Here is a 27,709-nt window from a genome sequence, read left to right as displayed (position 1 = left end):
GTGATGAGAAGGGAAGCACTCCCATCTGCTCCCATTAGGCATGAGTCTCCTCTCCACCCTTCTCCTCTTCTCCACCACCAGCCCCCACACAGGCCCACGCCTCCACCCTGCCATAATGAACTGTCAGCACGGATCACTGCCTAATCTGTACAGCAGTGGTACCCAAACTGTGGGGGGGGGGCAATTTTTTTTTTTTTTTAAGGATTATTCTTGATAGTTGTAATAGTAGAACGCACAAGGTGCAATGTGAAACACTTTGGGAACCCCTGCTGAACAGGACCACAGGCTAGGCCAACACACTTCCCATCCACAGCACCGTACTGTTAGAGCTGCACGGTTGCATGCTCGCCACATAGATAAACACACTGGGAACACACAGGGCCAGCCGTGTAGATCTGTGTACTGTGACACCTCTAGTGCTGGGTCATAGGTCAACATATGCTATCATGATCATATAGGTAGAGTTACCTTGTTGTTATCTTGATGTTACCTTGGTGCGTTTAGGTCTATTTAGGACAATTTTATTATCTAAGTGGGTACATTGTGTCACTGGTTAGATTAAGCCAAAAGCTTTATCCTAAAATCCAACAGAACACATATCACCACATTCTCATCCAATGTCCTTTAATCTACTCTAGAATAAAGTGAAATAAAATAATCATTAAATAAAAGTAACTAACAAAGTAAGAGGGGGACATTATTTAAAAGGGATACTTCGGGATTTTGGCAATGAGGCCCTTTATCTATTTCCCCTGAGTCAGATGATACCATTTGTATGTCTCTGTGTCCAATATGAAGGAAGTTAGAGGTAGTTTCATGAGAAAATGGTAACTTGCATTAGTGCAATGACTGGAAGTCTATGGGTACCTGCTGAAATGCTATGACTTCCAGTCATTGTGCGAATGTTAGTTAGCATTGTCTCGCAAAACTACCTGTATATCCTCAAGATTATCTCAATATCAAAGAATTTGTGGGTAACGTTTAATATACTGTGTGTGGAAAACTGGAAACTAGCCGTTATTGGCAGAGAGGTTTGAAACTCTCTTTCATTTTGGTTTTATAACTAATTTACCATCTGGGGGTGTCACCAGGCAGGCCAAAACTCCATCCCACCAAAACAGGCTGAAATTTCAGGCGGTCTTTTCACCAGTGGAGGCTCCTCAGAGGAGGAAAGGGAGGACCATCCTCCCTCCTAAATTTCATAAAAATTAAAATTGTAAAACATTCTAAAAGTAGATTTTTTTTAGATAAAACTATACTAAACACAGTACCAGTCAAAAGTTTGGACACATCTACTCACGCAAGGGATTTCCTTACTTTTACTATTCTCTACATTGTAGAATAATAGTGAAGACATCAAAACAATGAAATAACACATATGGAATCATGTAGTAACCAAAAAATTGTCACAACACAACTCAAACGCGTTAAGAAGAAAATACATTCTACAAATGAACTTTAAACAAGGCACACCTGTTAATTGAAATGCATTCCAGGTGACTACCTCAATGTAGAAAATAGTAAAAAAATAAATAAAGAAAAACCCTTGAATGAGTAGCTGTGTCCAAACTTTTGACTGGATTTGTAAATTAATGTATTAATACACACTGTTTTGCGATGAAGGTCTACAGTAGCCTCAACAGCACTCTGTTGGGTAGCACCATGGTGTGTCTGGAGGACAGCTTGCTTCCATCCTCCTCTTGATACATTGACTTCAATACAAAAACCGAGGAGGCTCATGGTTCTCAACCCCTTCTGTAGACTTAAACAGTAACTATGACAACTTCCGGAAGATGTCCTCCAACCTATCAGAGCTCTTGCAGCATGAACTGACATGTTGTCCACCAAGTCAAAGGACCAGAAAATGAATATAGTACTGAAAGCATGAGCTACAGCTAGCTATCACTGCAGTGCATATTATGTGGTGAAATAGAGAGAGATAGAGAGAGTGTCTTTTTTTTGCACTTTCAGTTTCACTTACTTAGCCAGCAAATGCAGCTATCTAATTTAGCCTACTCAAGCACCTTGCTCAAACAGAGGGATGCTGTGTTAATTACGACTATCCAACACAACACTGAAACTCTTCCAAGTCAAGGTAAGCTTTTGGTTTTATTAATTTATTGCCACCGGGGCCCGCCAGTGTAACTGCTAAACTGCTAACTGAGTATACACTATAACGTTATTGCATGATTGTAGCAGGTTTACTAACACGCTAGTTCTATTAGCTATGTTGACTATGATGTTACTTTAGCTAATATGGTGACAATGATGTAGGCAGTGTGGAGCACTTGATATGATATGGTTTTGCTTGGAATGTTTTTTTTGCCTGGTCATATACAGCTGATGAATCGTCTTGAAGTCCACAAACATTAGGGAAAAGGTGAGAGGAGGAGAGCGCATGGATGCGAGAAGGAATATGACATGGCTGCTATGAATGTGAACTGTATTTAGCGTCACCCGAGGTGTATTCATTCTGTCGATTCTGTTGAAAAACATTTCTTAAACGGTCTGTCAATGTGTCACTGTCTGTCACCTCAACATTTTTTTCTCGGCTTGTGTGCACCTACGGTGTAATCTTTCATTCATAGGCTACGTTGTAGCAACCTCATGAGTGTCATGTAGTAGCCTAAACCTATCGATTGAACTGGGTGAATGGGATATGAATGACAGTCATCCAATTAACTGTAATAGAAATAAAGCCATGCTCATTCCCAAAAAATATTGCCGTCCCTCATCTTAAAAAGCATTGACCACCTCTGTCTTAAACTAAAAGGGCATTATCTTTAATGTTCACAATTTCACAGTATTATTCCAACCTCGCAAATATACAGTATATTAAACACAGGTAAATTATGTTTTACTGCACTGGGCCTTTAACTGCATCTGTTGGTGACATTGTAAAAACATGAATAACAAAACATTGAACCAATCAATGCTGCATTTGAAGCTTTCCGTAAGCTTTTCCCTGCCGTCGTTACTAATGGAAGTGTTAGGGCTTGGGAAAAGCAGTGATTGTGCCTTTTAAAGCTAATAACCGGTTTGTCTGAGGTAGAGTGATTTATCAATTTAGCGGCAGCGCGAACCGCACTGCAGGCAGAGATGTATCTGACACATGAAATGGGTTGGATTTTTGGTTACTGTGGAGACCCAGGGCAATCTGCTCCCCTTTCATCAGAATTCCCTTTGATAGTTTGATTCCAAGACCCTCCATGCCAATTGCAGTGATTGCTCTGCTTTTTATCTGAATTTAATTCCAGACAATTGAAGACCCTCTTGTTTGTAGATGGATCTAAAATCACTCCAATGAACAAAGAGGCAATTTTGCTATCAAATAAAACTTCACAGCTTCTCTAACAGCATTGTCAATACTCCTTTGAGGCTGCTGCATGTGGGTTTCTCTGAGTGCCAGTGTGTGTGCTTCAGGGGGGAGAGGAAAACATTGATGAAGAGAGATCGAAAAGCATAGTGTGTTCTGTTTTGTGTGTTTCTATGCATGTGAGTGATCAGCATAAGGAGGGGAGGATTAAAACATTACATTTTTACCTTTGTGTGTGTGTGTGTGTGTGTGTGTGTGTGTGTGTGTGTGTGTGTGTGTGTGTGTGTGTGTGTGTGTAGTAAGCCACCTATAATAGCAGGGCAGGACAGGGACAGGATGGCTTTGTAGCAGAGTGAATGATCACAGGGTAAACAACTTTGACATCATAAAGTGCCTCTCCACTGTTATTGAGTCATAGTTATTCTCAAACCATCCTAAAGAGCACACACAAATAGAGGGACAATACAGTGCAACCATTGATATCATTTCCATCCATTTCCCAATAGATATCTTTGCTGCGTGTTTCTGTCTGTGGGCCAGGGTCTCCAATGGAAATGAGAAATGGTTCTCAACTGACCAACCTGGGTAATGTAAAGGTAATAGGGTATTGTACACCAACAACAATAAGGAGAGGATATGAATGTCCATGGATCAGGCATTGGAAGAGCTGTTGTGTTGTTGGGGAAAACCTTGATCGATTGTATTTTACACCGTAAGTGGGCACCCCTCAACGCTCTCCAGAGGAGCCTGCTGTTAGTAATGATCTACATGGGATGGGGGGAGTGTCTGGTGGTGTGTGTGAGCCTACACGCCCTCTGAGACTTAGCAGCCTTTATTGGGCGTGCCGCAGGCTCACGTTGCTTTGTCAGTCCCTGATAGGCTAAGTGTTTGTGCTGTGCCGAGATCGATTCGGTAACCTTTTTTAAAAGCCCCACTCGCAAAGAGCCTCCGTTTTCTTTGTGTTTTCATAAACGTTCCTTTTGCACTGTCCATCCTCTATTATTTTGTCCAAGCAGGCACTCTTTATCTCTCACTCTCGGTTCATCATAAGGTTTCTCTCTGTTCCTAGCTCTCTCACACACACTAATGCTCTCATTACCACTCTTTCACCCCACGATCTCTGTCTCTCCCACTTTCGATCACACTCTCGCCATTTCACTCACACTCAAACGTTCAGACTGCTGTATCACTCTTTAATCACTTCTCTCTCTCTCCCTTCATCTCCCTTTCTCTCACACCTGTAGTTTGGCTGTGCCAGTGTTGAGGCCCATCAGGACCTGTCCCTCCAGTAGATAGGCCACACGTTGGTCCTCCACCCTCAGTAAATCCTGGACCAGGTCAGTCACGTCCACCTGCCAATCACTGCCCAGCAAGAAGTCCTGTTGGCCATTTCCATCAACTTCCAGGGCCACAAAGTGTGTGAGGACCCGCACCGTGGTGCTCTGGTACTGGGGGACACAGCCACTCTCTGTCCTCTCACTGTCACCATCATCCGCACTCACTCTCTCATACCTGGAGAAAATAAGAAAGAAAAAAAGCTTGGAAAGAAGCAGAATAAAAGCAGCATTTAAGTTGGAAAATGTAGAGCAAATCAACAGTTTACTGTAGTTAACACAGACATATTTGGATGTGGGTATTCGTTAACTCCGAAGCACAGACAAAATAATCTAAATGCAACCTAATTTCTGGCAAAAAAATATGTTCACATGCAAGGTGAAACTGTGTGATATTTGAGAAAGTCTGTATTTTACAGTATATATCAAATAGTTCTCTACTCTGTTCTATTCTATTCCTGTATGGATTGACGCTGGTAGAGACGAGAAGCAGGTGCAGGGAGTGAATATTCAATAGCAACGGACATAGAAAAGGACAGGACAGCGTCTGGACATGAACACATAACTACAATAATGCTGACACAGGGAACAAACGGGGGCGCAGACAGTTATAGATGGGGCAAACAACAAAGGGAAGGAGTCCAGGTGAGTCCAATGAGCGCTGATGCGCGTAATGATGGTGACAGGTGTGCGTAATGAAGGGCAGCCTGGCGCCTTCGGGCGCCAGAGAGGGAGAGCGGGAGCACGCGTGACATTTCCTCCATTACTCTAGCTTCACTGTCTCTATCTTCTCCTCCATTTTATTCCATTGTTTAAATTAAACAAGGGATTGAAACCCTGTTACTTTTCCTATTAGCACTGTCTTTGCTGATAACTACTTTATTGAGGGAAAATATACTAACTACAACTGTATACAGTATGTTGTCTCCCCTAGCTTTCTTAAGATGAATGCACTAATTGTAATTCACTCATGATAAGAGCGTCTGCTAAATTACTAAAATATAAATGTAAAATCTATAGGGACCCATTGTTCTTCATCTACTATGATTAGACCCATTCAGCAGCAGTAGAATGAGGTAAAGTACAGATCAGGGAGAGGTAGCCCTGTTCAGCCCAGTGATCGAGAGCGTGGCCCAGGGAATCGAACCTCCTGTAAATGGCGGAACACTGTGACAGACAGTCAACAAAGAGGCTATTACCCTGACGCTACTCAACTCTCCATTCTCTCTAAACACTTTATCTCCCATTCTCTCGCTCTACACCTACATTGTGTTTTCTCATTCAAGTCTCTTTCTCGCTTTTCACGGAATTCAGTCTCTTTCACTGAATTCAGTCTCTTTCACTGAATTCAAACACCTTTCTCTCTCTCTCTTTCTCTACTCCCACCCTCCCTTCCTTTATGTGCTCTGGGCTAGGTCAGGTGGCCGGGGGAAGTGTGATACTGACAGCTTCCATTAGGTTAATGAGGTGTGGCCATCCAGGCAGAAAAACAGGCTGACAGGTTAACATGCTGGACCTGCCCGGGCTCTCCTTGCCTCCCCCCACCACCACATTCACCAGCGTGACGACACTTACATGGCAGCCTAAAGCCTAACTCGGGTGACATTAGCGGCAAGCAGCAAAAAAAAGTGGGCGAGGCATGTTCTCACGGATGGCCGTCAGGTCAGATAAGGTCTGGCCGTGTAATAAGCTCGCTTCCAGAAGCACAATATGACTCGACTGGCTCGCTCACCTCTCCTACTCACTGGACTAAATCGCTCAGGGGCAGATGTGTTAGAGTGCCACCTGGTGGCCTGGCTACTGAAAAGTCTATAGAACACATGCCTCAAGCTAAAAAACATATGCATCAAGCTAGGACGTCATATTTCCTAGAAAAACGGTTATTTCTATAACAACAAGCGAAAATGAAATGCAGACTCCAATTCTAGTCTTTGCTCTCTTTCTTCCTTGTTCAAACAGGAACAAGGTTGACTGCTTTTGTAAGGACTTTTACAGAATGTTGTGCAGGTGAGAACAGAATTGTCAGACGTGTTAGTCTTGCGTCTGGCTGACAGAAAGTGAGTCACAGAGAGAATTGACTGAGAGTCACAACAGTAATTGAAAGTCATATTCTTAAGCCTCTCACAACCCCTCGGAGAGAGCATCTGAGTCACCGGCGTCACCTGGGTATCCAGAGAACAGCGGTGGCCATAGAGAGGGAGCGTAATGCTGGACAGGTGTAGGCATCATGGTTAAGACATTGGCATTATCACAGTTATTCTAAACCTCCAGATGAGGATGTGGACAGACTGGTGCATTAGGTTCCAAGGCTACTTAGAGAATAAGTGGTAAATATATGAGAGGTACAACCACTTTAATTAACATGATGTTTGAAGATGATCCTTGAATCTTAGTTTTTTACTATGCACTGCAATTATTATGAACATCTGTTTCCCAAGCAGTATGAACAAGGTAACCCATCTCACTGTCTGGTAAAACCACACACCTCTTGTTGCCGGTCGCCACCGGGACCCTCCAGCCCTTGATCTGGCTGAGCTCGGGGTCAGCCACGTCGATGACCAGCGGGAGGCGGGGCATCCACACACTCATCTCCAGCTGGGCGCTCAGGTAGCTGTAGGTGAAGTTGAGCACCGTCCTCATCCTCCCCCTCGTCTCCTTCCCGTTCACAAACACATAGTCACAACGATCCGACACCTGTGGGGGAGAAGGGGGAGAAATAGGAAAACATGTTATTAAGAGAAAGAGCAACAAAAGCAACTAAGTTTGACATTTAGGCTAATGCTTTATGAAAGAATACGATGCAACATTCCGTATTATTTTAAGGGCCAAGAGTTCTAAATTATTTCTATGCAAATATTAGTCATGCAAGTTTATATGGCTAGAGGCAGAAAATGTTTTTATTTTTATATCCTTCAAAAGAAAATCTGCCATTTCCAAAGATTTTAAATCTCTCCCTCTGCTCAGTAATGATTTTGATGACAGACTTTGCATTCTTTGACCGTACCCTTGAAGTCTCCATTCAAGTGTGTGTGTGTGTGCGACTTTGAAATTGGACGTCTAGGGCAACAGCCATCAATTAGGCTTGGGTTTTGCTAGTGCACTGTGGACGGGCGTAATCTCATGACTCACGTGACTCTGGATCCGAAGATCACGTTTTCAATCCCAGAGGAAGACCATTTATTTTTTTTGCCTATCCCAAACCTTTACCCTTAACTTGAAAACATTTTGAAGTTTGACGTTTGGATATATGGATCGATACTGAGCAGGAGGATCAACCCAGGGTGTAAAAAAAATATACAAATGTTACGTGTGGAGAAGCGCGAGTGGCAGTAAACATCAGAATCTGAAGTGAAATTGGTAAAAATGGGATATATTGTTGGTGTGTGTGTGTGTGTGTGTGTGTGTGTGTGTGTGCGTGTGTGTGTGTGTGTGTGTGTGTGTGTGTGTGTGTGTGCATACTGACAAGGCCAGTGAGGAGAAACGGGCTTAAAATTATTAACAGATGGAGCAGAGAAAGACACAAATCGCGAGTGCCAATCAAAAAACAAAACCCTAGCCTCAAGCCACTTCACGATTGGCTGAATCCGCCCCGTCTCCTCCAATCAGCTCCAAAGCCACTCACATACAGTGCCTACAGAAAGTATTCACAACCCTTTTTCCACATTTCGTTGTGTTACAACCTGAATTTAAAATGTATTAAATTGACATTTTGTGATACCAACCTACACACAATATCCCAATATGTCAAAGTGGAATTATGTTTTCAAATTTTTTACAGCCAATAAGTATTCAACCACATTGTTAGGGCAAGGCTAAATAAGTTTAGAACAAAAAATGTGCTTAACAAGTCACATAATAAGTTGCATGAACTCACTCTGTGTGCAATAATAGTGTTTAATAACACCCTATATAAATCCGCATATAAATCTGTCAGTTTTTTTTTTATTTGGATGCTTCTCAATCCACAGCATCCCCCTGTGTTGCCCTTCCACATCTGCTGAGGTGACAGAGCTAGTGGTGACAGAGGTGACAGAGCTAGTGCGGTGTTTGTCAGACCATGAGACATCTTCTCACAAAATCGTCTACAGCGTCCAAATCGTTTGGCCTATAAACGAATGACCCCTTTATGGAAAGATCAGACTCTCACAAACACGATGGTGTTCTCCGTTTTGCTATATGACCCAACAAGCGTCTTTGGACTCATCTGAAGTAGATACAGCCGATCTTCCAATTTCTTTCTGTAGTGTCCAAAAGGTGTGGGCTATATACAGATGACCCTTCTGTCACTCCCATGAACACATACATTTTGGTTGTTTAGGATGCCCACAGGCCTCACAAGACTCGCCTGAAGGTCCCCCATTACCAGTTGAAAAAATGAATGGAAGTACAGTGCATTTGGAAAGATTTCAGGCCTCTTGACCTTTTCCACATTTTGTTATGTTACAGACTTATTCTAAAATTGATTCAATTGTTTTTTCTCTTATCAATCTACACAGAGTACCCCATAATGACAAAGCAAAAACATTTTTTTAAATGTTTGCAAATGTATTAAAAATACAATAAATACAATACAGTAAAAATACAATTGTTTCGCATCGTCTGAGAGGCCTTTAGGTGCCTTTTGGAAAACTTAAAATGGGCTGTCATGTGCCTTTTACTTCCGTCTGGCCACTCTACCTTAAAGGCCTGATTGGTGGAGTGCTACATAGATGGTTGTCCAGTTGTGTTATTCAATATGTTTATATGGGCTAATAGTAGTAAGGCCAAATATGCAGTGGGGCAAAAAATGTATTTAGTCAGCCACCAATTGTGCAAGTATGGAGTTGTTTTAAGGCTGTCATATCAAGGAAAATGTTTGCTATTTGATTTAGAATTTCAAGACCCTTTGAAGAGTAAAAACATAATTTGATGAACAATTACAGTGGGGCAAAACAGTATTTAGTCAGCCACCAATTGTGCAAGTTCTCCCACTTAAAAAGATGAGAGAGGCCTGTAATTTTCATCATAGGTACACTTCAACTATGACAGACAAAATGAGAAAAAAAAGCCAGAAAATCACATTGTAGGATTTTTTATGAATTTATTTGCAAATTATGGTGGAAAATAAGTATTTGGTCACCTACAAACAAGCAAGATTTCTGGCTCTCACAGACCTGTAACTTCTTCTTTAAGAGGCTCCTCTGTCCTCCACTCATTACCTGTATTAATGGCACCTGTTTGAACTTGTTATCAGTATAAAAGACACCTGTCCACAACCTCAAACAGTCACACTTCAAACTCCACTATGGCCAAGACCAAAGAGCTGTCCAAGGACACCAGAAACAAAATTGTAGACCTGCACCAGGCTGGGAAGACTGAATCTGCAATAGGTAAGCAGCTTGGCTTGAAGAAATCAACTGTGGGAGCAATTATTAGGAAATGGAAGACATACAAGGCCACTGATAATCTCCCTCGATCTGGGGCTCCACGCAAGATCTCACCCCGTGGGGTCAAAATGATCACAAAAACGGTGAGCAAAAATCCCAGAACCACACGGGGGGACCTAGTGAATGACCTGCAGAGAACTGGTACCAAAGTAACAAAGCCTACCATCAATAACATACTACACCGCCAGGGACTCAAATCCTGCAGTGCCAGACGTGTCCCCCTGCTTAAGCCAGTACATGTTCAGGCCCGTCTGAAGTTTGCTAGAGAGCATTTGGATGATCCAGAAGAAGATTGGGAGAATGTCATATGGTCAGATGAAACCAAAATATAACTTTTTGGTAAAAACTCAACTTGTCGTGTTTGGAGGACAAATAATGCTGAGTTGCATCCAAAGAACACCATACCTACTGTGAAGCATGGGGGTGGAAACATCATGCTTTGGGGCTGTTTTTTTGCAAAGGGACCAGGACGACTGATCCGTGTAAAGGAAAGAATGAATGGGGCCATGTATCGTGAGATTTTGAGTGAAAACCTCCTTCCATCAGCAAGGGCATTGAAGATGAAACGTGGCTGGGTCTTTCAGCATGACAATGATCCCAAACACACCGGGCAACGAAGGAGTGGCTTCGTAAGAAGCATTTCAAAGTCCTGGAGTGGCCTAGCCAATCTCCAGATCTCAACCCCATAGAAAAACTTTGGAGGGAGTTGAAAGTTCGTGTTGCCCAGCAACAGCCCCAAAACATCACTGCTCTAGAGGAGATCTGCATGGAGGAATGGGCCAAAATACCAGCAACAGTGTGTGAAAACCTTGTGAAGACTTACAGAAAACGTTTGACCTCTGTCATTGCCAACAAAGGGTATATAACAAAGTATTGAGATAAACTTTTGTTATTGACCAAATACCTATTTCCCACCATAATATGCTAATAGGTTCATTAAAAATTCTACAATGTGATTTTCTGGATTTCTTTTCTCATTTTGTCTGTCATAGTTGAAGTGTACCTATGATGAAAATTACAGGCCTCTCTCATCTTTTTAAGTGGGAGAACTTGCACAATTGGTGGCTGACTAAATACTGTTTTGCCCCACTGTAATTGTTCATCAAATTATATTTTTACACTTCAAAGGGTCTTGAAATTCTAAATCAAATAGCAAACATTTTCCTTGATATGACAGCCTTAAAACAACTCCATATGGTTTAGTAGAAGCGCATTCCATACATTCCATACATTCCATAAAGCTTTGTAGACAGTGCTTTGACTGTAACGGGTTAACAACATTTTTGAATGACAATAAAGACAATAACCTAAAACACAATGTCAAATCTTCACTGGAGTTGCTTACCAAGAAGACGGTGAATGTTCCAGAGTGGCCTTGAAGCATTTTGAAAATAACAATGGGAAAATGTTACACAATCCAGGTATGGAAAGCTCTTAGAGACCTACCCAGAAAGACAGCCGTATTCACTGTCAAAGGGGCTTCTACAATGCAGTGTGAATGGTATTTCAGTTTCAATAAATTTGCTAACATTTCTAAAAACACGTTTTCACATTGTCATTGTGGGGGATTGTGTGTAGATGGGTGAGAGAGAAAAAAACAATTGAATAAATGTTTAATTTAGGCTGTAACACAAAAACATTTGGAATAAGTCAAGGTGTATGAATTCTTCCTGAAGGCACTGTATGTGGCCACTGAACCACAGATGGACCAATGACATCGTAGGGTTAAATCACTTGATCAGGCATGTCTTCTTTCACAGAAGCCTTGGAGGACAGATTTTGTTTTAGTGTCTCCATATTCAACAGCTTGTCAAAGCCTTTCATTTTATAATAACAACCATTTTCCATTCATCTGAAGCTTTGTATGGAGTGATAATGAACATGGGCATCACTGTTTATCTCAGCATATGCCCACAGTTTGGATGTGCAATTAGTCTTTTATAAAACTAGTCAAAAGCAGACTATCATCACTCTTCGCTGGACGTGTCTTGGCAGTTTTGTATACAAATTATTTCAGACCACCCACTCCTCATAGCACCAATCTGACAGTTTAGGCTTCTCTGTCAGCTCAACCTCTCTCTCTTCTCTTGGTCTCTTTTACTCTCTCCTTCTTACTCTGGCTCCCTCTTCTCTCTGCTTCTCTTCTCAGTCTTGTATCTTCATTTAACTGTCATAAAAGCAGGCTGTGCCTTAGAACCTACATTAACCTGGGTGAAGCTTTTCTCTCCCTCCCACCCACCCACCCATGTGGCAACACGCATCTAAGCGTACATGGCAGCTCAAGCTCAGCTCGAGCTCAACCTCAACAACACGGAACTGCTCAGGGTCTCCATAGTGACGCAATGGTCTAAGGCACTGCATCGCGGTGCTAGAGGCATCACTACAGACCTGTGTTCGATTCCAGAACCTGCCTTGATTGTGAGTCGCAAAGGGCGGTGCACGATTGGCCCAGGGTTGTTCGGGTTAGGGGAGGGTTTGGCTGGGGGGGCTTTACTTGGCTCATCACGCTCTAGTGACTCCTTGTGGCGGGCCAGGCGCCTGCAGGCTGACCTCGGTCGTCAGGTAAACAGTGTTTCCTCAGACACATTGGTGCAGGTGAGATCAGCGGGCTGGTGTTAAGAAGCTCAGTTTGTAGGGTCATGTTTCGGAGGATGCATGACTCAACCTTTGCCTCTTGAGTGTGTTGAGTCACTGATGTGGTCATCCTGTCTGGGTTGGCGCCCCCCCCCCTTAAATTGTGCCGTGGCGGAGGTCTTTGTGGGCTATACTCAGCCTTGTCTCAGGATGGTAAGTTGGTGGTTGAAGATATCCCTCTAGTGGTGTGGGGGCTGTGCTTTGGCAAAGTGGGTGGGGTTATATCCTTCCTGTTTGGCCCTGTCCGGGGGTGTCCTCGGAGTGGGCCACAGTGTCTCCTGACCCCTCCTGTCTCAGCCTCCAGTATTTATGCTGCAGTAGTTTATGTGTCGAGGGGCTAGGGTCAGTTTGTTATATCTGGAGTACTTCTCCTGTCCTATTCGGTGTCCTGTGTGAATCTAAGTGTGCGTTCTCTAATTCTCTCCTTCTCTCTTTCTCTCTCTCGGAGGACCTGAGCCCTAGGACCATGCCCCAGGACTACCTGACATGATGACTCCTTGCTGTCCCCAGTCCACCTGGCTGTGCTGCTGCTCCAGTTTCAACTGTTCTGCCTTATTATTATTCGACCATGCTGATCGTTTATGAACATTTGAACATCTTGGCCATGTTCTGTTATAATCTCCACCCGGCACAGCCAGAAGAGGACTGGCCATCCCACATATGCTCTCTCTAATTCTCTCTTTCTTTCTCTCTCTCGGAGGACCTGAGCCCTAGGACCATGCCCCAGGAATACCTGACATGATGACTCCTTGCTGTCCCCAGTCCACCTGACTGTGCTGCTGCTCCAGTTTCAACTATTCTGCCTTATTATTATTCGACCATGCTGGTCATTTATGAACATTTGAACATCTTGACCATGTTTTGTTATAATCTCCACCCGGCACAGCCAGAAGAGGACTGGCCACCCCACATAGCCTGGTTCCTCTCTAGGTTTCTTCCTAGGTTTTGGCCTTTCTAGGGAGTTTTTCCTAGCCACCGTGCTTCTTCACCTGCATTGCTTGCTGTTTGGGGTTTTAGGCTGGGTTTCTGTACAGCACTTTGAGATATCAGCTGATGTACGAAGGGCTATATAAATTAAATAAATTTGATTTGAATTTGAATTTGTGTTGGGGAGTTGCAGCAATGAGACAATATTGAAATTGGGAAGAAAAAGAGGGTAAAATACAACAACAACAACAAAAAATGTATGGAACTGCTCTTCCTCCACATTGTCGCCCTCCCAGAGTGCAAAGAACCTTGGCGTGATCCTGGACAACGCCCTGCTGTTCTCTGCAAACATCAAAGCAGTGACCCGCTCATGCAGGTTCATGCTTTACAACATCTGTAAAGTACGTCCCTACCTCACACAGGAAGCGCTGCAGATCCTAATCCAGGCACGTGTCCTCTACCGTCTGGAATACTACAACTCGTTGTTGGCTGGGCTCCCCACTTGTGCCATCAAACCCCTGCAACTTATCCAGAACACGACAGCCTACCTGGTTTTCAACCTTCCCAAGTTCTCTCATGTCACCCCGATCCTCCGCACATTCGACTGGCATCCCCCGAAGCTAGGACAGTGGATCAAACCTAATCCCTATTGTTGCTCTGTTTACCTTCCATTAACACTGAGACGCATTAGACTCGTAATCACCGTCTTCAAAGGTAATTTCACATGAAAGTACGGTACATGAAGTTTGTATAATACAAACGGAAACTACTTTGACACCAGATCCATTTCTCAATGAGAGGAAAGGGGCTCCTTAACACACTGGCATGCCCTTTGACCTTTCTGAGCTGTGAGACAGTCAATAGGGAAGTCACAGTCCTCAGTAACGACACTGGGTGCAATTACTGTTGGCCATGGCTGCTTTCACAATGCTCATCAGGAAAGAATGCCAAAAGTCAGGCAAAAATAGACCGGAGAGAGGGAACAGCCACTCCCCAATCAATGCTGCTGGAGAGCTAATATGAGAAATGCTTAATATATCTTAACTATAATTTGGGTGGGAGGTGAGGAGAGGGGGTACAAAGGACTGTTCCTAAAGCCTCTCTAATGGTGGTGCTGTGGGGAGGGCTTCTCTCCAGAGATCAACATATCTCAGTGGATAATTAAACCTACTGTGAGCTCTCAATCTCTAATGTTCTTTAACACACACAAATACAAATCTACACACACAAAATACACACATACTGTGCATAATCATACACATACACAAATGCATACCCCCAAGCACACACACGTACAGACATCCCCCCTCTGCTGTTTGAGACAAAAACTGGGAGGGAAGTGGAGAGCAAAGTGCTGCCTGTCTATCTGTGGTGAATAGAATACGCACTATGGATATAACATTATTATTATCAGCATTATCACCATTTTAATTAGCACTGGCACTGGGTCTATATCTAATTAGGGTACCTTAACCCACCTACTTGGAAAAGAGAAAATTACCAAAAACCCTCAGCATATGGTAATTCTGCCTAACAAGGTTAGAGTATGGTGTTACTCAATATACAGTACATACATACATGTTCACACCAGATTTGGGTTTAAACAGTATTTACAGGTAGGCCGGGTTGCACTTTTTCCATTTATTATAACAAGCAAGCTTAATCAAGCACAGATAGGTTCAAATACTATATTAAATTATTTCAAATACTCTTAAGTCGGGTTCACACAACCACGTGTTGTTTATTCTGTGTTGTACAAAAGGGCACAGCTTTCACTCATCAAAGCCACTCTACAGGTGTCAGATCTTAATATGACCCACTTCATCGCAGGAGGAAAATAATCCTGCAGTAGGAGGATTTGAATAAATATTTCAAATGTATAATTGCCGCCAGGGGGCAGCTGGAAGCGGTGTTTGTAGATTATACAATGCAGTACCTATTTTAGGGGGCTATGGTGTGAGGAAGGCTCTGCAAACCAACCGACCTCATACATCATGTATTCTCATGGCTTGTCAAAGCCTTGTGACCTGCTGCAGGGCAGTGGTCTGAGCAGCACACTTCATCTCTGAGCATGAGTTTGCGCCCAGCGCTATTGTTTTGACACTTTGTATGAATGGAAACGTATGTTGGTGTAGCATACCTTTATTATTTAACCAATGCAAAGGCTTCTCCCTGCTTGCCTCCAAAAAGCACCTACCCTAGTAGGTAACACTTTTCCAGTAGGTTACTGCCATTTGAGATGGGATTTGTAGGCAGCATCACATGATAACGCCTTCACATTCCCCCAAAAGCGAGACAATTGTAGCCACATTGTAGCCCCTGTAGTTGAATGAGCAACTATTTCAGTAGACAGCTATCCCAAATTGGAAATATCTGACACAAACAATAAGTAAGCAAGTAACAGACTCAATCTCCTCATTGCCTGTTAATGAATGAAGTTGACACCGACCAGAATAATTATCCAACTTCATAGGCTTATCGTCTCGCATATTGCTTGGTCTGCAGCTCTATCGTTGTGGACATTATCGGTAAGCTTGCATGCATGATATCATACAGGCAAAAATGATTTGTATTGCTTTAACCTCTTTATCCTACCCCCAACTTTTTAGCGTCCTGCTACTCATGCCAGGAATATAGTATATGCATATTATTAGTATGTGTGGATAGAAAACACTCTGAAGTTTCTAAAACTGGTTAAATCACGTCTGTGACTATAACAGAGCGTGTGTTTCATCGAAAAGCGCAAGACAAACTGGTCACTGAAATCTGAAAAAAGTATCCATGCGCCCCTTTCATGGATTATTTAAAGGAAACCAAATTTAATATGGAGACGGATGCAATTCCTACAGCTTCCACTCGATGTCGCCAAAAACGTCATTTTCATTGACAAAAATCCATTGAGACATTATCAATAGATCCGTGATTCCATCCAGCCTACCTCAATCGATTTTGGAAGATTGAAAAATGGACACTGTTTTCTTTTGTAGCTGCTATTGAATACAGATCGCCCAGTGATCAATTTGATCGCTTATTAACGTTTACAAATACCTAAAGTTGGGTTATAAAAGTAGGTTGAAGTGTTTTGTCAAAGAATATATGCAACTTATATAATTTTTAAACATGACGTTACGTGTTGGAAGAGAGCTTTTTTCGTGATGCAGACAGGCTATACAAATGGATATTTTGGGCATTCATGGACGGATTTAATCGGGAAAAATACCAATTTGTGATGTTTATGGGACATATAGGAGTGCCAACAAAGAATATCATCAAAGGTAATGAATGTTTTATATTTTATTTCTGCGTTTTTGTGTAGCGCCGGCTACACTAATTATTTTGTTTACGTCGCCTTCAGGCATTTTGGGGTGTTGCATGCTATCAGATAATAGCTTCTCATGCTTTCGCCAAAAAGCATTTTAAAAATCTGACTTGTTGGCTAGATTCACAACGAGTGTAGCTTTAATTCAATACCCTACATGTATATTTTAATGAACGTTTGAGTTTTAACGAGTACATTTAGCATTTAGCGTAGCACATTTGCATTTCCAGGTGCCTACTTGAGACATCTGCGTCTCAAGTAGGATCAAGAAGTTAAGCAATTTATTGACTGTTTAAGAATGATTAAGGGGCTCCCGAGTGGCACGGCGGTCTAGGCACTGCATCTCAGTGCTAGAGGCATCACTACAGACCCCGGTTCAATTCCAGGCTGTAACACAACCTGGAAGTGATTGAGTCACATAGCACAATTGGCCCAGTGTCGTCTGGGTTAAGGTTAATATAAGAATTTGTGACTTGCCTTGTTAAAACCTGTTAAAGATAGGGCTGACTACTGCCCCCTTTGGATGAATTGCGTGCCCATAGTAAACAGAAAAAAAATCTGTCAAAAATGTATAATATATGCATATAATAATTATTATTGAATAGAAAACACTCTAAAGCTTCTAACACCGTTCAAATTATGTCTGTATGTAAAGCAGAACTCTCAGGGCAGCCATTCTCCCAAACTCTCTCTTGTTATCATGAAAGTTGGGCCAACTTTGACGTCATCGCCCACACCCTTCCCAACCAGCTACAGATCTGGGAACAGTTTCAATCTGTTCAGCGCTGTGTCTTCTTTCAGTGGGGCCTGTCTTTGTGAGAATCGCCCGCTCCCTCGACTTTTGGCGGGCTGAAACCTTCGGGTCGCGCGAAAATACATGTACTTTCATGCGCGCGTCGGGTCCAGCTCTCTCTTTGTTCCAGGACTGACCAAACGATGTCGGGTTGTCTGTTCGAGCCAAGGATTGTTTTGCACGTTTAGAATATGCTAAAGCTTGATTCTGCACTTAGTTTGACCAGTTTAGTCGACATATAATATGTAATTTTGAAGTTTTGATGCGCGTCCACTAGAATCTTGGCTGCGTTTCAACCGGAATTTGTCGCGTTTGATAACCTAAAGACACAGACTTGAAAACCAAATGCATTTTTTGGTAAGTATAACTCCTTCCACGTCTTCTGATCGAAGAACATCAAAGGTAAGGGAATATTTCTGTGGTTATTTTGGGTTTCTGTGGACTCCAAGATAGAGGAGACATAATGCTAATTTCTGAGCGCCGTCTCATATTATAGCCTAGTGAACGAATTCTGTAACATTAAAAATAAATGTAACACAGCGGTTGCATTAAGAAGAAGTGTATCTTTCTATCTATATGTAGAACATGTATATTTAGTCAAAGTTTATGATGTGTATTGCTTGTTATCTGACGTTATCTGCCGGAGCTATCATAATTTCTCCGGACATCCGAGTAGCATTTTGTGAACATGGCGTCATTGTAAACAGAGATTTATGGATATAAATAGCATATTATTGAAAAATGTTTAAATGTACGGTGTAACATGTCCTATTACTGTCATCTGATGAAGATTTTCAAAAGGTTAGTGAATTATATTTCTTTTAACCCTGCGTTTGTTGATAGCATGTTTTGGCTATTCAAATGAGCTGTGTCTTTGGTGGTGGTTTGACATAAATATGTGCTATGTTTTCGCCGTAAAACATTTTAGAAATCTGACTTGCTGGCTAGATGAACAAGGTGTTTATCTTTCATTTGAGCTATTGGACTTGTTAATGTGTGGAGGTTAAATATTTCTAAGAATATTTTTGCATTCCGTGCGCCACCGTTCAAGCAGAACGTGGGAGGGGTTGTTCCCAAAAGGGAACCATATCCTGGAGAGGATAATTATTAAATATAAAATAAATGAAAATGAATAGCCAGAATAGTGGTGTTTCACTGTGAAGCTAATATTGCATTAGAGCTGCTGTATTTTCCCCCAAATGAATAGGCTAACATTGTGATTAATACATACAACTATTACACCCCTGCATATTATTAAATGACACGATGTTCAAGATAACATGGTTTTATATTTGTTGATTACTCATATGTGACTTGTTTCAGGAAACTAGGAGTATGTCACACGTCAACTTCACAGGAGAGGCATTTGAATGTAAACATGAGTTACATGTATTTTATCAAAATGCATTGGCAGAAATGCCTTCTGGAACATGTGAACTTTCATGTGTCTTAATAACAAACTTGTCTGACATCTGTAAATACAAATACAATTGTTAAATTACAAGCCTAGTTGGTTCAGCCACAGAAATATTCAGGAACAATCCCATTAGCCATGATTGGCTGAGATAATGGCTGGACTGGACATGCCAATAGACAAGTTTGGATTGGTCTGCCATGTAGCACGCTTCTGTCTATAACATAAACTGGTCAGTATGTAGAGGTGATCCTTTCTAACACAGATTTTTTTGAAAGATACTGTATCACGAAGAACTTGAAAAAAGTGTTGCTAATCCTCGCCACTTTCTGGAGGACCGAGTTTTGAAATCAGTGGAAGGCCCAGTGGAAGCAGAGTATGATAACTAAGGAGATGGAGAAAATTCAGCATTTGATTGCAAATATGCGGTAGGAGTCGAAAAAAGAATACACAGAAGCCTGTTGTATAACACACCTGTCTCTGCATCACATCTTCAAACTAAGGGCAACCATGGCATGCATGACAGAGAGGTAGAAGTGTCTAAATAGCTACATTTTCAGATAATATACATTTCAAAATGTGTCACATAGTTGTTGTCATTGCAAGTTAAAGTGTCCGGTTAGCTAGCTAGCTAACGTTGGTTGTCTGGCTTGCTAGCCTACGTCAGCTGTCTGGCTTGCTAGCTAATGATACGTGTATGATCTGTGTATTAATATTACTCGTATCTCGGAGTCATTTCCATTGCTAGGTATAGCCTAATGTTAGTTAGCTAACTAACATTGAATGTAGTTGGTTAACTTTAGCTACCTGACGATTCATGCAGGGTAGTAACGTTATAAATTGGGACTATGGTTCATTGTTTATCTAGCTAGCTACATGTCTTAACAAAAGACTCCACTATGCAAGTAACCATTTCAGTGTACCGTTTACACCTTCTGTATCCTGTGCATGTGACAAATAAATAGTGATTTTAATGTGAATGATTTTAATGTGAAGAAGAACATGACCTGCATCAAAGTCAAATTAGGATATACATTAGGCCAACGAGACAGTGTCCGAGTTAAAAAATTATCCGGGTGAATATCCTGCTTTTATTTCACCACACTCACAACCGTAAGCTATTTTCTGTAATTAGCTTGCCATTAACTTGTAAATAATGATCTTGTTGTGAGTTAATTTTCCTGTAATAATGAATACAAATTTGCTAAAGTTAAGAGATTGTCAGCTATATGATGTGGTTATTATTTGACTTGGCTAGCCAGCTAACTTAACATTAAGTTAACCTGTCCACTTTTTCTGCTCACAGACTAAGTCCCCACTCCAACCTCCATGGCCTGAGTGCTGCCTCAGCCCCGAGTCTGGCCTGCCCTGCTTGGACTTTCAGCGCCCCTCGCTTTGATGGAGGCCTCCTTGTGCACCTGGTAACCTGAAACAAGTTTTGTGCACCTGGTGACCCGCCCGCTTTTATCCGCTCAGAGACTAAGTACCCACCCCAACCTCCACAGCCTGAGTCTGAGTGCAACCCCTGAGTCCGGCCGCCCCTGCTCGGACTCTGAACCTGCAGTTTTCTCATACTGAGCAGGATTACTATTGCAACAATACATTATCAGTAGGGTAAAACTAACCTGTTTCACGACGGTCTAAACCCAGCTCACGTTCCCGATTAGTTTGTGAACAATCCAGTGCTTGTTGAATTCTGCTTCACAATGATAGGAAGAGCCAACATCGAAGAATCAACCAGCGACGTTGCTATGAACGCTTGGTCACCACCAGCCAGTTACCAGTTATCATTGTGATAACTTTTCTGACACCTCCTACTTAAAAGCCAAAAATTCAGAAGGATTGTGAGTCCCCGCTTTCACGGTCTGTATGCATCCTGAAAATCAAGAACAAGCAAACTTTTGCACTTCTGCTCCACAGCAAGTTTCTGTCCTCCTTATGCGGAGTGGGCCGCACCTGGCTCTAAAAACAATAAGAGTAGAGGCCTCCCACTTATTCTACACCTCTCATGTCTCAACACAGTGCCGGACTAGAGTCAAGCTCAACAGGTTCTTCTTTCTCCGCTGATTCCGTCGAGCCCGTTCCCTTGGCTGGGTTTTGCTAGATAGTAGGGAGGGACAGTGGGAATCTCATTCATCCATTCATGCGCGTCACTAATTAAAAGACGAGGCATTTGGCTACCTCAAGAGACTCTAAATTATGACCCGCCGTTTACCCCCGCTTCATCGAATTTCCTCACTTTGACATAAGGGGGTCACAGTCACCCCACAGGTGATTTGAGTGCGACGGCGACAGGTGGGTATGCTCCTTTTGAATTCCATCAAGTTGACATTCAGTGATCCGTGCCCAGTGGGAACCTAGGCTTCTTCCGTCCGTTTTATGGTTCCACAACAAATCAATGGGCGTGTACTTCCGGCGCCGACAGAGATGGCCACCTCGCTTCGCATTCCTAGGAAACTATGCAGTTTTTTGTTTTTTTTACGTGTTATTTCTTACATTGTACCCCAGGTCATCTTAGGTTTCATTACATACAGTCGAGAAGAACTACTGAATATAAGAGCAGCGTCAACTCACCATCAGTACGACCAAGAATATGACTTTCGCGAAGCGGATCCTGTGTTCTGCCTTTCACTCAGGACAACGGAATGGATCCCATCCGGCGACCCACAAAAACGACTTCGTAAAAAGGGGAAACAAAGCGGTCTTCTGGTCAGACTCCGGAGACGGGCACATCGTGCACCACTCCCGAGCATTCTTCTCGCCAATGTCCAGTCTCTTGACAACAAGGTTGATGAAATCCGAGCAAGGGTAGCATTCCAGAGGGACATCAGAGACTGTAACGTTCTTTGCTTCACGGAAACATGGCTCACTGGAGAGACGCTATCGTAGTCGGTGCAGCCAGCTGGTTTCTCCATGCATCGCGCCGACAGAAACAAACATCTTTCTGGTAAGAAGAGGGGCAGGGGCGTATGCTTCATGTTTAACGAGACGTAGTGTGGCCACAACAACATACAGGAACTCAAGTCCTTCTGTTCACCTGATTTAGAATTCCTCACAATCAAATGTCGACCGCATTATCTACCAAGGGAATTCTCTTCGATTATAATCACAGCCGTATATATTCCCCCCCAAGCAGACACATCGATGGCTCTGAACGAACTTTATTTGACTCTTTGCAAACTGGAATCCATATATCCTGAGGCTGCATTCATTGTAGCCGGGGATTTTAACAAGGCTAATCTGAAAACAAGACTCCCTAAATTGTATCAGCATATCGATTGCGCAACCAGGGCTGGAAAAACCTTGGATAATTGCTATTCTAACTTCCGCGACGCATATAAGGCCCTGCCCCGCTCTCCTTTCGGAAAAGCTGACCACGACTACATTTTGTTGATCACTGCCTACAGACAGAAACTAAAACAAGAAGCTCCCACGCTGAGGTCTGTTCAACGCTGGTCCAACCAATCTGATTCCACACTCCAAAACTGCTTCCATCACGTGGACTGGGATATGTTTCGTATTGCATCAAACAACAACATTGCGCATTCGCGTAAAATTGAAAGCGCGAACCACTGCTTTTAATCAGGGCAAGGTGACCGGAAACATGACCGAATACAAACAGTGTAGCTATTCCCTCCGCAAGGCAATCAAACAAGCTAAGCGTCAGTATAGAGACAAAGTAGAATCTCAATTCAATGGCTCAGACACAAGAGGTATGTGGCAGGGTCTACAGTCAATCACGGATTGCAAAAAGAAAACCAGCCCCGGCACGGACCAGGATGTCTTGCTCCCAGGCAGACTAAATAACTTTTTTGCCCGCTTTGGGGACAATACAGTGCTACTGACACGGCCCGCAACCAAAACATGCGGACTCTCCTTCACTGCAGCCGACGTGAGGAAAACATTTAAACTTGTCAACCCTCGCAAGGTTGCAGGCCCAGACGGCATCCCCAGCGGCGCCCTCAGAGCATGCGCAGACCAGCTGGCTGGTGTGTTCACGGACATATTCAATCAATCCCTATCCCAGTCTGTTGTTCCCACATGCTTCAAGAGGGCCACCATTGTTCCTGTTCCCAAGAAAGCTAAGGTAACTGAGCTAAACGACTACCTGGGTCTCGACTCCGCCCTGTGCAACTGGGTACTGGACTTCCTGACGGGCAGGTGGTGAGGGTAGGCAACAACATCTCCACCCCGCTAATCCTCAACACTGGGGCCCCACAAGGGTGCGTTCTGAGCCCTCTCCTGTACTCCCTGTTTACCCACGACTGCGTGGCCACGCACGCCTCCAACTCAATCATCAAGTTTGCGGACGACACAACAGTGGTAGGGCCCTGTGGTGTCAGGAAAATAACCTCACACTCAACGTCAACAAAACTAAGGAGATGATTGTGGACTTCAGGAAACAGCAGAGGGAACACCCCCTTATCCACATCGATGGAACAGTAGTGGAGAGGGTAGTAAGTTTTAAGTTCCTCGGCGTACACATCACAGACAAACTGAATTGGTCCACCCACACAGACAGCATCGTGAAGAAGGCGCAGCAGCACCTCTTCAACCTCAGGAGGCTGAAGAAATGCGGCTTGTCACCTAAAGCACTCACAAACATCTACAGATGCACAATCGAGAGCATCCTGTCGGGCTGTATCACCGCCTGGTACGGCAACTGCTCTGCCCACAACCGCAAGGCTCTCCAGAGGGTAGTGAGGTCTGCACAACGCATCACCGGGGGCAAACTACCTGCCCTCCAGGACACCTACACCACCCGATGTCACAGGAAGGCCATAAAGATCATCAAGGACAACAACCACCCGAGCCACTGCCTGTTCACCCCGCTATCATCCAGAAGGCGAGGTCAGTACAGGTGCATCAAAGCTGGGACCGAGAGACTGAAAAACAGCTTCTATCTCAAGGCCATCAGACTGTTAAACAGCCACCACTAACATTGAGTGGCTGCTGCCAACACACTGACTCAATTCCAGCCACTTTAATAATGGGAATTGATGGGAAATTATGTAAAATATATCGCTAGCCACTTTAAACAATGCTACCTAATATAATGTTTACATACCCTACATTATTCATCTCATATGTGTACGTATATACTGTACTCTATATCATCTACTGCATCTTTATGTAATACATGTATCACTAGCCACTTTGTTTACATACTCATCCCATATGTATATACTGTACTCAATACCATCTACTGTATCTTGCCTATGCCGCTCTGTACCATCACTCATTCATATATCTTTATGTACATATTCTTTATCCCCTTACACTTGTGTCTATAAGGTAGTAGTTTTGGAATTGTTAGCTAGATTACTTGTTGGTTTATTACTGCATTGTCGGAACTAGAAGCACAAGCATTTCGCTACACTCGCATTAACATCTGCTAACCATGTGTATGGGACAAAGAAAATTTGATTTGATTTGGATGGTACTACCCAGATCAAATGTAGGCCTCCCTCCCCAGACAAGCTGTAGATACCTCTCCCCACTTCATAGGGAATGAGCCAGATCCATGCAATGCCCTATCACTGCGGGGCCAATGGGTTTAGTCTCTGCCTCAAGACTAGTGAGCATAGAGGAGACCTCCCCACCTACAATGTGTGGGGCCGGCGAGTGCCGTAGCTGGAGAGATCTGTGAGAAGGGCTCGGGACGCGTCCAGGGTTGCCACTGCCAACGATCCGACCCAACCCTCCACTGGTCCGCCTTCGGACCGCTGACGGACACCACCCAGACGCCCCCCCCCCCCACACACAGCCCCTTGTGAGACCACGCACGAGAGACCGCACAACGAACTTCCAATGGTGGCGAGAGGAGGGTGACAGACCGACTGCTCCCCCAGTCGCAGCTCGAGCGCAGCCCAGCTTCGCACTCCAGCCCGACCAACTCAGCCCTTAGAGCCAATCCTTATCCTGAAGTTACAGATCATTTTTTCCCAACTTCCCTTATCTACATTGTTATAACATGCCACAGGCTGTTCACCTTGGAGACCTGCTGCAGATATGGGTACGGCCCGGCGTGAGATTTACAACCTCTCCCCCGGATTCTCAAGGGCCAGGGAGAGCTCACCGGATGCCGCCGATACCGCAACGCTTTCCAGGGCTTGGGCCCCTCTCTAGGGGTGAACCCATTCCTGGGTGCCCTACCCTTCACAAAGAAAAGAGAAGTCTCCCCGGGGCTCCCACCAGCTTCTCCAAGATCGGTCGCGATACCGCACTGGATGCCTCGCGGCGCTGTCTCCGCCAGTCAGTGAACATTTTGAAAGTAGTTTGAGGTCAGTAGGTCACCTTACCAAGGAGCTACTGAAATTAGAAAGTTGAAAAAAAAAATGTAAAAACGTGTTAGATGACAATGGACAAACTAAAGGGTGTGCAATACGGAAGGGTAGTCAGTGGACATTCTGAACCTTGTTTGAAGTCAGTAGTTCACATTTGAGGTCAGTATGACCAATGAGCTATTGAAATGAGAATCATTGAAAAACATTGAAAATTAATGTAAAATTGCATGAGATGAAAATGGACAAACTAAAGGGTGTGCAATATAGAAGGGCAGTCAGTGGACATTCTGAACCGTGTTTGAAGTCAGTAGGTCACATGACTAAGGAGCTATTGAAATTAGAAACATTAAAAAACTGTTTTAGAAGTAATGGTTAAAGAGCTATTGAAATTTGAAAAAGGAGATTTGTCACTATGTTGACGGTCCCTAACTGCTGTTGGTGGACATAAAGAAAACTACAGGCGAATATCCATTTAATATCCAACCTGAATCTGTCTTGCAAAAATCAGAAACGTTCTGTCCAAAAATGATGCAGAAAAATGTATCCATGCTTTTGTCACTTCTAGGTTAGACTACTGCAATGCTCTACTTTCCGGCTACCCGGATAAAGCACTAAATAAACTTCAGTTAGTGCTAAATACGGCTGCTAGAATCCTGACTAGAACCAAAAAAAAATTGGATCATATTACTCCAGTGCTAGCCTCCCTACACTGGCTTCCCGTTAAGGCAAGGGCTGATTTCAAGGTTTTACTGCTAACCTACAAAGCCTTACATGGGCTTGCTCCTACCTATCTCTCTGATTTGGTCCTGCCGTACATACCTACACGTACGCTACGGTCACAAGACGCAGGCCTGCTAATTGTCCCTAGAATTTCTAAGCAAACAGCTGGAGGCAGGGCTTTCTCCTATAGAGCTCCATTTTTATGGAACGGTCTGCCTACCCATGTCAGAGACGCAAACTCTGTCTCAACCTTTAAGTCTTTACTGAAGACTCATCTCTTCAATGGGTCATATGATTGAGTGTAGTCTGGACCAGGAGTGGGAAGGTGAACGGAAAGGCTCTGGAGCAACGAACCGCCCTTGCTGTCTCTGCCGGTTCCCCTCTTTCCACTGGGGTTCTCTGCCTCTAACCCTATTACAGGGGCTGAGTCACTGGCTTACTGGGGCTCTTTCATACCGTCCCTGGGAGGGGTGCGTCACCTGAGTGGGTTGAGTCACTGATGTGATCTTCCTGTCTGGGTTGGCGCCCCCCCCCCCTTGGGTTGTTTCAGGATGGTAAGTTGGTGGTTGAAGATATCCCTCTAGTGGTGTGGGGGCTGTGCTTTGGCAAAGTGGATGGGGTTATATACTTCCTGTTTGGCCCTGTCCGGGGGTGTCCTTGGATGGGGCCACAGTGTCTCCTGACCCCTCCTGTCTCAGCCTCCAGTATTTATGCTGCAGTAGTTTATGTGTCGGGGGGCTAGGGTCAGTTTGTTATATCTGGAGTACTTCTCCTGTCCTATTCGGTGTCCTGTGTGAATTTAAGTGTGCTCTCTCTAATTCTCTCTTTCTCTCTCTCGGAGGACCTGAGCCCTAGGACCATGCCTCAGGACTACCTGACATGATGACTCCTTGCTGTCCCCAGTCCACCTGGCCGTGCTGCTGCTCCAGTTTCAACTGTTCTGCCTTATTATTATTGGACCATGCTGGTCATTTATGAACATTTGAACATCTTGGCCATGTTCTGTTTAAATCTCCACCCGGCACAGCCAGAAGAGGACTGGCCACCCCACATAGCCTGGTTCCTCTCTAGGTTTCTTCCTAGGTTTTGGCCTTTCTAGGAAGTTTTCCCTAGCCACCGTGCATCTACACCTGCATTGCTTGCTGTTTGGGGTTTTAGGCTGGGTTTCTGTACAGCACTTTGAGATATCAGCTGATGTACGAAGGGCTATATAAATACATTTGATTTGATTTGACCTCGGTTGCTCTTAAACGCAAGTAAAACTAAATGCATGCTATTCAACCGAAAACTGCCCCCACCTGCTCGCCCGTCCAGCATCACTACTCTGGACGGCTCTGAATACGTGGACAACTACAAATACCTATGTGCCTGGTTAGACTGTTAACTCTCCTTCCAGACTCACATTAAGCATCTCCAATCAAAAATTAAATCTAGAATTGGCTTCCTATAATCGCAACAAAGCATCCTTCACTCATGCTGCCAAACATACCCTCGTAAAACTGACCATCCTATCGATCCTCGACTTCGGTGATGTCATCT

At 43.7% G+C, this 27,709-nt stretch overlaps 1 protein-coding gene across 1 annotated transcript in view; it reads right to left on the bottom strand.

Moving 5' to 3' along the window:
* LOC110509743 (transmembrane protein 132C-like) overlaps positions 1 to 27,709 on the bottom strand; it is a 227,090-nt gene that overhangs the window by 5,311 nt on the left and 194,070 nt on the right. The window contains exons 6-7 of the mRNA XM_036968040.2: positions 7,136 to 7,344; positions 4,555 to 4,828 (exon numbers count right to left, since the gene is read on the bottom strand). Coding sequence (XP_036823935.2) covers positions 4,555 to 4,828; positions 7,136 to 7,344 — 483 coding nt within the window. The remainder of the gene's footprint in view (positions 1 to 4,554; positions 4,829 to 7,135; positions 7,345 to 27,709) is intronic.

This window comes from Oncorhynchus mykiss, chromosome 29 (genome assembly GCF_057628025.1).
Source record: "Oncorhynchus mykiss isolate SJ-2025 chromosome 29, ASM5762802v1, whole genome shotgun sequence".
Taxonomy (NCBI): Eukaryota; Metazoa; Chordata; class Actinopteri; order Salmoniformes; family Salmonidae; genus Oncorhynchus; species Oncorhynchus mykiss.
The sequence above is the reverse complement of the archived record's forward strand: the minus strand, read 5'-3'. Positions and strand labels throughout refer to the sequence as shown.